Genomic DNA, 10,456 nt, shown 5'->3' with positions numbered 1-10,456 from the left:
GTAGTTTTATCTACTAAGTAATTTAAGTTTAACAACAAATACAACGAATTAAGTTCCTTAAAGTTGAAACTCACATATAAAAAACTAACAAAACTTAACGCGTAAAACTTGATGAACTTATTAAAAACCTGTTGACAGCCCTTATCTGTCAAGAAATGTAATAATGTTTTTGTAAAAAGTGCTTGTAAGTAGTTGTTTTACTAAACTAAAATTACTAACAGGTATTAACAGTGTTGATATGTATAACAGAATTTATTTTAAATTGTACACAGAAAGAATAGAGTACAGTATTCATCAGAAATTTTTTCTTCATGACTCTATAATTGAATTTGACTATAAAATTCCCCTTTAGAATAGTTTTCAAGCAAAGTTTTAGACTTAAGTGTCTTGATTTAGACTGAGTTGATAGATAGTGTCTAGTTGGACTTATTTATACTAGAGTTTTTTGACATTTTACTCTTCAATTTCAAATTATATATGTAAATATTTCCTCTGAAAAATAACTTGATTGTTATTTAACTGTTACATTTCAATATTTAACATCTTAACTACAGATTGATAGCTTACTCAATCTTTTTTGAATAACATTAAGTACAGAAACACTGACTCAATGTTTTTCTTCTCTCACTAATAAAAATACCAACCTCTTAAAAAATAAACCCTAAATGCACCAATTGAAATCCTTATTTTGGCTGAACTAAAAGTGTCTATTTAGAAAAAGTTAATTACTGATTTATCTATATGATACAAATATCTTAATACTTTAACTGATATCTTTTTTAAATAAAAAACCTTTGTACTGACAAATTATGAGATTTTATCAATATTGTTTAAAATTATATGTAGTATAACTTCATGTGAATACTGTACTTCAACGATTGCTTAGTAATAAATTATTGATCTACTTAATGGTTGCTTTCAGACTTTTATTCTTAATTAAAATTGTATCCAATACTTAAGTTAGCCTGATTAGGTGTTACCATACTAACTGAAATTCAAACAGAAATAACTATAAATTTAAAATATTTCTACTTACTTTTATACACTGGGCAGGTAATAAGTTAATGATTCAAATGTTTTGGTATCAATATATCCCTACTAACAAAGTTGTGTTTTGTTGGTGTATTACTTGTAAATAAATATATAATTAATATATTGTAAGTATTTTTGATTTTATCAAAAGATAATAGTTATTCTTTTTTTATAAATTTAGTATCTAAACCGAAATGAATTACGTGCTCAAAAATAAAAACCTTTACTTGCAATTCCAGCTTAACATATTTAACAAACCGGTTTACATCAAATCTACAATTAAGCACGAATTCCTGACGTGAACGAAATGAAGCGTAAAGAATAATTCCAAGTATTCAAATGAGAAAATCTATCACACTTACTGTATGTATAATACATACATTTATCCTTGGTATGTGAAAGAATTTCTCCTTTGAATATCTGAAACTATCCTTCTAATTACACATCAAAAGAAACCACAAAACGTGTATCAGTAGAAATAAATTTATTCAATTCACAATCAAATACAATATAAAAAACTCAATAGAAAATTTGTTTAATTCTTACAAAAGTAATCTGATGTACGAGCGACAAAAACTTAATTAATTTGGAATAAAAAAGATCTGAAAAGTTTCAGCTCAGAGAAGTAATTGAATTATCAAAAAAAAAAAGCTCGCGAATGAGTAAGGAGAAACTGCAGTTGTATGTAAGATGATGACGTATTAACTAAATCTCTTTTGTGACGTCACGATCTATTCTTCCTCGTCATCGTCGGTGTCAGAGTGGCTGCCTCCGTCGGCGAACACGTATTCCCTGTGTGAGGAGAAAAAAGATTAATGAAATATTATAAATAAAAGATTTTAAAAACATATATTAAACTATATTGAATTTTATTTATGCTCATGGCCGATATTTTAAGTTTGAGATTTGTATGTTTTCTATCGAATATTTTCATTAAAACAATAATTTTACTTTTTCTTCACACAATAAAGCATACTTTTTTTTTCTAAAAAGTAATTTTGCTGATTTAGTAAACACAGAATCAGCAAAAAAATTTAAAACTTTCAAAAACTTATGTACCTGCAATCGTTCATACAGACTTTGACGCCTTCGATGGAAGTACACCCCTCGCCTGCCCTCAACGCTTTTGAAAGCACATCGTTGATGTTCTTGTTTGATTCTTTCTGTTAAAAAAACATTAAAAATATTAAGTTATATTTTTATTTAATTCTTTCTGTTAAATATTGTGTATGAATAAAAGTATTAGAAATATCAAGTTTTATTCTTGTTTGAATCTTTCTGCTTTTAAATATGAGTTACAATAAATTCGAAATCTAAAGTTACACTCTAGTCTTATTCTTTCTATATTTAAAATATATTTCTGATAACATTTGTGATTATAAGTATGTCAACAAATTTTGATTATTTGCAACGTAAATTTGGAAAGCAATGGCAACATAAAAAATTATTGATATTTACAACTAATGGTACATTAAGCAACAACACTTTTTTTAACTTTGATTTCTTTTTCAAAATAGCACTTAGAAAATATGTCTGAAATCGGAGAATGAATTAACATTATATTTAAGAAGTCATAAAACATGATATTGTTAATTCTAACATTGGAAAAACCTTATCCAGATTGAAAAATGAATTATGTCTAGAAATTGTAAGTAATTTATATTGTTATCAAATGTTTTCTTATTAAAGATAAAATTTATCAAACAAAAGTCTGTGTTCATTTTCAAAGATTATATCTCACAAAATTCTACCAAGTTATTCAAGTGGTTAGTAAATTGAACCACATACCTTATTTGGTAAATGATATAATTTGAAACTAACTAAATTTGTATAAAAATTTCAAACAAATAATATTTTTTTATCAGATACTTAACTGGTGTCGTTTATGTCTGTTATAACTGTGAAGTCTACTGCTTAAAATGTTTGTTTAAAATGGAAACATCAAATAAATCTTATAATCTCTTAAGCAAAGGAGTGGCAATATGCAAAAATTCTTATAAAAAATATTCAAAGCGTTACAAAAGATTTCTTTATTTTTTGTTATCATGCTTTTGAATATGCTTGAACTGTTTCCTCCAATATTGAGCATATAAACTAAATGTACAATATTAATCTTTTAGTTTGAAGCTAAAAATATGTCGTATTTTAAATTTAGTTGCTTAAAATTAAATATATGATATGGATAATAATATACTAGCTAAATTTAAAACTATACTCAATTTAAGAAGCAGGTTTTAAGAAAAAACTAAAAAAATAATAGGTTTTTAAGATAGTTGTATGGTATGCGTAGTATGGATGGATATAAATATACATGATTATAAATGTATAAAAGTTCAAATACTACAGAAAACAATTTATTTTTAATTAACACTCTGCTAATCTATTTTTAGTGTTACAATTAAAAACACTACTTTAAAGATTTTTAATTCAACATTTGAAGCAACGAAAGTTTGTACAATGTAATATGTACAAAAACTTCCATGCATTTCAATTACTCAAATGTATTTTAAAAGTTTAAAGCAAATTGTTAAATAAAGAGAAAACTTAGTAATATATCTAACTTTGGTCTAAGTTTACTTGCTATTCAAGGAAAAGGGTCAATAAAATGTCAAACTTGTTTTTTTATTATTACGTAACAATAACAGCTGTTAAAAATAACATTTTATTAGCTGCAATTATTGCATTTTGTTTTTACATTTTAACTACTTTGTTTGTTGTAAGTCATAAAAGAATAATATTTACTATTTCATCTACTTAATAGTTTTCTAACAAACTGGCTTGTTTTTAAATCTTAATAAAAATGTTAATTGGGCCTAAATTTTTATTGTTTCTAAAGCATTATTGAAAAAGTTTAATTGTTCAGTATTACTATTCTTCAAAGTCAAGTTTTCGCATCATTAACTTTGATTGAAAATATTTGAATACCTATTTTGAGATTTCCTTTCAGATATCATATTACATATGCTTAAACCTTCTTATTTTGATAACAGTTAACATTTTTAAATAAATTTAATGGTTTTATTGGCATTAAAAGGTTTTTTTTTAATTTCTACTGGTTTATTAAATCGAAGTTAACTTTAAAGAAATGCTTAACAAGTTCAAAGAATAAAATGATACTAATTAAACACATTTAAGAGAATTTATATTACATGTGTCAAACCGATTGTGAAATGACATTTTTAACTGACAAAAAGAATAAGCTAACATGGAGTACAATGAATTTTAATAAAATTCTAAAGCTTATGTACATTTTACAGTGATGCCATGTTTAAAAATTTGCTCGAGCTGCTTTGTTTTTAACTTTTTAATAACAAATGATTCAGTCATAACTGAGTTTTTGATAATATAATCAAGAATTGTTGTACAACAAACTAACAATGTATATCAAAATGTGCATAGAAATTAGAAAACTTGGCACAATACTTTGATGGGTAGTAAATGTTTTTAAATTGAACAAGCTGCTTAGTTTAATAATTTTTTAATAACAAATGATTTAGTCATAACTGAGTTTTAAATATAAATATAATCTAACTATTGTTGTACAACAAACTAACAGCTTTTGATGGGTAGTGAACTTTATCAAATTGGATAAGCTGCTTAGTTTAATATTTTTTATTTATATTGATAAATTATCAATAAATTTTCAATTAATTTAACAAACTAACAGCCTGCATTTCGATGAAAGCGTTGCACTTGCTGAACTTGCTCCTCAGCGCCCTGCTGCCGGCAGCCGCGGTCATCTTCACCTTGGCCTTGGCGGTGTCGGGCGCCCACATGAGCATGACCACCTTGTTGCGCTTCTGACCCTCGCCCGTCTCCAGGTCTATGTTCACGATCGCGTATCTGTGTTAGATTGATTGTTTTTTTAGTTAGATAAAACTCAGTATTTCTGTGTTAATAGTATATAAATATATGCTATAGGGAACATTTGTCCAAGTGTTTTTAATAGGGTATCTGTTGGTTATATTCCCTTGATATTTTGAAAAAGTAGTTTTTTTTTTAATTTAAATGCTGTTTTTCTAAACTTAAATTAAAAACAATTAAAATTATTTTTTAATTAAGTTGGAGGTTGATGTTCACGATCACGTATCTGTGTTAGTTTGTTGTTGTATTAGTTAGATAAATAGTCTCAGTATTTTTGATGGTGTACCCGTTTGTTTATTTGACATTGGTATTTTTGAAAAATAATTTTTTTTAAGTTTAAAGTTAATTTTCTAAATATCATTTTATAACGTGTGCACTAATAAATTTGAAAGATGGATTTATTGAAAAATTATTCTAAAATATTTTAATTAATAATCATAACAGATTGATGTCCACTACGGCATGTTTATTTGGCTAGTTTAACTATTGCATATAAATATATGCTTGAAAGCCCATGTGTGTTTGTTATGAAGGTGTTAAGAGTGAGATTTTATTATGTCTGTTTGTTTTATCTGTGAAGTTGTTATTATTGATGTTCACACTGGTGTATCCGTGTTAATGTTATTATCTGATTGATTGTTTTTTTTTTACGCAAAAATAACATTTGGGTTTCTTTTTTGTTTACTTGATATGGTGAGGAAAACTTAATTATAATGTATGCCCTAGTTTTGTTTTATGTGTGCCCTTATACCTAACCCACCTTACCAAAAATATAACAAAAAAAAAAGTTTTAGTGTTAAAAGTTAAAAACAACATACAAAAATAATTTAAAATTTTGCTGACTCATCAATTTTGACCAAAAAATTTTCAACAATTCTCCAATCCCAAATCTTTGGTGGCTAGCTTTTGGAGTGAGACAACTCAACCAAATTTTTTGTGAGCTTTAAACACAATTTGGAACCATTATAGGAGGTACCCAAAGTTGTACTCAAAAAAATCAAAAATAACATACCCTTTTATTAAAAGATTCAATAAAGATTATTAAGACTAAAATAAAATTGATGAAATGCTTGTTTATGAGTTTATAATTGGGTAGTTGTATAAACTTTTTCATTTTCATATTTATTTTTTAAACCTCAAATTAAGAAATTTTAGAAATATTTTCAAATGTTGAACATAACATTGTGTTGGTGAACAAACAAAAATTTTTTGTGAGGAAGGTATTTAAGTTGATTATATAAAAAATTATCAGCTTTTAAATGAGAGCTTTTAGCTTTTTTTAAAGCAAAAAATTTAATGTCAAATGATTTCTTTATAAGTATGTTTATATGAAACATATGTATGAAAAGTTTATGATGTTTACATTACTTTTAAAATATTAAAAACTGAGCTAAATTTCATTCGTTAAGAAAACAGATAAATAATTTATCAGAAAAAAAGCTAGAATAAAGAGGTTTTATTTAATTTGAAATTTTAAACTTCAAAAATATACACAAGGAAAAAGACTATAAATTTTAATACCAAGGATTTTAAACAATATGGAGCTTGTATTTATACGAGTATAAACAATCAAACTTAATTATGATATAAATGCTAAATTTTTTCAATGCTAGTGTCATTTTACATGCCCGTGTTCTGAACAAAAGCAAACATGTTTAGTAAATATTTAACTGATGTAAACAGCAAACAACACCACATAGCTTAATATGGCCATAAAATATTCCAATTGTTAAAAAGGAACTTGAATACGTTTACACAATTTTTTTATAATGATCTTACTTTAATTTAAAAAATTATTTTTCGGTTAATGGTAATAGCAGCAAATTTGGGTATAATTAAGTCAATGAAAACAAATTAGTAGTTTTAATAATTTTCTAAATTGATATGTCACATTAAACTGTAAATAAATAATAGGAAATCTTGCTCTTAAACCATTAAAAATGACTTAGTACTTGCAAAAATAAATTTCATGTTTAACCCGCTGTCATAAGCAAGACGTTCAAGGAAGTGAACATTAAATCTTTAATCCTTTAGAATCTAGTGCTTGAGAGTTTTATTTATGTATAAACAAACTTTAAGCCAATGCCATGACTTATTTTTCTTAGATTTAGTAAATCCGGAAAAAAATGCTTGCAAAGGGTAGGAAAAATGTTTTTGTACTGTGATAAGTAATGTTACAAAAAAAAACTTTCAAATTAAACATTACATTGGTAACAAACTAACGTTGCCCTGTCATCAGAAAAGTGTTTGAGACATTGTCTGTACGGATGCTTGGCCTTCTTGCTGATGGTTTTCTTCACTGAGAGAACGTTGGAGTTCGGGTCCAAATCGATCAAGACTGTTGTCAGTTTGTTAAAATTAAATAACAAAAACATACATAATTATGCACTCATTCACATATGTGTTACAATTTAATAAAGAATTAATTAAATTCACTTCAAGCTTCCATTTAAAACAAGCTTGCTACTTAGAACAAGACTGATTGTTTTTTCCTATTTTTAAAATGGTTGAAAACTTGTTGAAATGCATTGCCAGATATTAATGTTTCTACATTTTAAACAGTATAAAAACTGACAAAACTTTATTCTAAAGAAGGTTCTTTTAAAGAAAATTTTGAGTCCTATGCACTAAACTGTCATTTTATTGGTTTAGGACTTTAAATTTTCACTACATTACTATTCCGACTTTTATAAGTAGATTATTACTATTACTGAACATTGTCATATTTTCTTTACATGGTAAAAATAAAAGCTATAAACATAGAAACTTTTTTTTTGCATACAATCACAACAAAAGTTTTAGTTTTAATATTAATTAATAAACTTAAAAACTCAACTATGAGTTAAAAAATATATTTAAAGCAATAATTAAGTTTTATCAAAATTCTTAAAGCAGGTTACTGAAAAAAGAACAAATTTAACTATACTTAAGCCCAATATTTGAAACTGTATTGGGTTACATCCATCTTTAAATTAGCATATATTCACAAAACCAAGGAACCAATAAATAAATTTTTATTGGCAGTTTGTTGAGTAGATATTTGCTGGTAGAGTGGCTCTGACATTTTGCTTAACTTTAAGATATTTCAAAAATTTGATTTTTTTTGGTTAAAAAAAATAACAAAAATATTTCAAAATTTTAATACTACTACTGTTTTGTCTAAACCAGGGTAAGCAGGTCAAAAAAGAAACACTTTTTATGTGCTAAAAATAACATATTTGAAGATAATTATTTCTAGGCGATATATTATTCTTTAAAGATAACACTAAAACTTAATTTTAGTTTTTTGAGAATATCAATATAGTTGACCAGTTGAAAAAAAATGCGGTCTGTAGGCCATAGTTTGCCACCTTTTGTCTAAACAAATTTTAATATATTTTAAACAATTATACCTGCAGAGTAGCTTTTGCCAGCAAGAACTGCGTTTCCGAGCTCTTCGATCTCAGCGGGGACTTTCATGCCGGAGGAAACCATTTTGATTGTTTGTTTGTTATTACTACTAAAAAGAAACACTGAAAGTTTTTATTTCATCATATAAAAATGCAATAAACTGTTAATTACAACATTTAATTATTTATAATACCAAGTATTGGTGGTCATTATTTCAGCAAGGTACCTAGTAAATTTGTTTTTTCAAATATATTTAATTTATATCCAAGTAATATTTATAGGTTAAGGTATTATTTTCAACTATGCATAACAAATATTCAAATAAATACTTTTGATAAATCTTAGTTTTGAAATAAATACTGAACAAAGTAAACTTATATAACTTTACTTTTTAATAGTTGCCACTTTGTCTTACTAGCAAAAAATACAAAATCTAAGACCTGTTGCTAAGCATGCATATACAAATTGTTTTAATTTTCAATCAAAAAGTTAATACAATACAGTCTTAACATTTCACTGACAACGTAGCACTACTATGTTAATATTCACCAACTTATATATATATATAACTCATCTTACAAAGATGACACGTTTTCAATGTTTAATTGGTTCAAATGGAAAATTTGAAATTGTTTTATTGCTAATTTTAAGTAATTTGTTACTTATTTCAGCAATAATTTGGTTTAATCCACTTGGTAATAAGATAATTATTGATGAGGACAAAATAATAGGATTAAAATAATTAGATAATTTAAGATAATTTGATGAACACCAGCTAATTTTTAATACTTAACTAACAAAATAATAATTTTAGAAATGAAAGCTAATACAAAGCTGGTATATACAAATTAATATAGTATAAAACAAATTTATACAAATTAGATTAACAGTTATAAATTATATAACAAATTTACAAATTAGTTAATAAAAAGTTAAACAATGTTTAAAGGAATAAAACAACAAATTAGTAAACATATTGTTAAATAAATTACAAAAAAAACAGTTTTTAGGCAATTCCTTATTTACTTTTAGCTGCTTATCAATACAACAAATTTGCTTTCAATCCACAATATCATAAATAAAGACATACTTTCTCAATCGACCTTTATATAGATTTTAATTTTATGAATAAAAGATTCTATTTTTGGGCATGCATTACAAAAAGTGTTTAATAATAGGTTTTAAACATTTACTATATTTGGTTGGTTGAACTGATGATTACTTCACTAATCCTTAAACCTAGAGCTTTACACATTAGGCCTAAATTTATTCTAAAATCTAGCTTTCTATAAAACTAAGCACATTATAAGATAAAAAGCTTAAAACTATTCCTGTGTATACTATTGTTGTAATGCAATAAAAGAATGTTTAACTTTTAATGATATTAGAAATTTTGTATAATTTTTATCTTATCATTTTTATATAAGGAAATGTACCACTAATTTAATTTTTATCAATCTTAAACACAAAACTGGTTTGCAAACTAGTTGACAAACAATGTAGAAGTATTCAAAAAAGCAAAAAATCGAAGTTAAGGGTATGGGGGAGTTCACTTTGGTCTTATTTTGTAAAGTTTTATCTGAGCTATTAGGCACTTTTAATCGTTTGAAAAATTCAAAGTAACTTATAGATATAAGCAATCAAAGTTGATGTGCTCAATTGACCATTGGTTTTTAAGAAACTTCTTCTTGACTTTTTGAATTTTTGTAAGTTTTCAAAAGTACATGCTTTTTGGTCTATAAAATTTGTAGTAAAGTTTGAGATTAAAAACTATGTTAGGTATTAAAAGAATACAAAAAAGATATTATAAAATTACTTTAAATGTGTTTTTTACAAAAGAGAAATTTCGAGGATAACAAAATTTTTCATCTATATCAGGGGTTGGCAAACTGCGGCCCGCAGGCCACATAAAAATTTTTACTCAACTAGAGTAATATACTAATATTTTTGAAAACACAAAAGTAAAATTTTAGTGTTATATTTAAAGGATATTCTATCACTTAAGTTTTTTTTGTTCAAAAAAATTGTCTTTAAATATGTTTTTTAAAGCACATTAAAAAATGTTCCTTTTTGATCTGCCGACCCCTGATCTATATGATAGATTTTTTGTATCAAATCAAAATTTTATTACTTATGATGTAAAAATTGTTTAAAATACTAGTTTTTTCAG

General features: G+C 25.5%; 1 protein-coding gene across 1 annotated transcript; it reads right to left on the bottom strand.

The window, feature by feature from the left end:
• Positions 1 to 1,499: 1,499 nt before the first annotated feature.
• LOC145844492 (uncharacterized) lies at positions 1,500 to 8,404 on the bottom strand. The gene is made up of 5 exons (XM_082951895.1): positions 8,289 to 8,404; positions 7,120 to 7,234; positions 4,698 to 4,875; positions 2,092 to 2,195; positions 1,500 to 1,824 (listed from the first exon to the last, which is right to left on the bottom strand). The coding sequence occupies exons 1-5, from the start codon at positions 8,368 to 8,370 to the stop codon at positions 1,764 to 1,766; spliced, it is 540 nt and encodes a 179-aa protein (XP_082808021.1). The 5' UTR covers positions 8,371 to 8,404; the 3' UTR covers positions 1,500 to 1,763.
• Positions 8,405 to 10,456: the final 2,052 nt, after the last annotated feature.

The sequence above is a fragment of the Thalia democratica genome, chromosome 1, assembly GCF_965202585.1.
Source record: "Thalia democratica chromosome 1, ktThaDemo2.hap1.1, whole genome shotgun sequence".
NCBI lineage: Eukaryota > Metazoa > Chordata > Thaliacea > Salpida > Salpidae > Thalia > Thalia democratica.
This window is presented reverse-complemented; position numbering and strand designations above follow the sequence as displayed.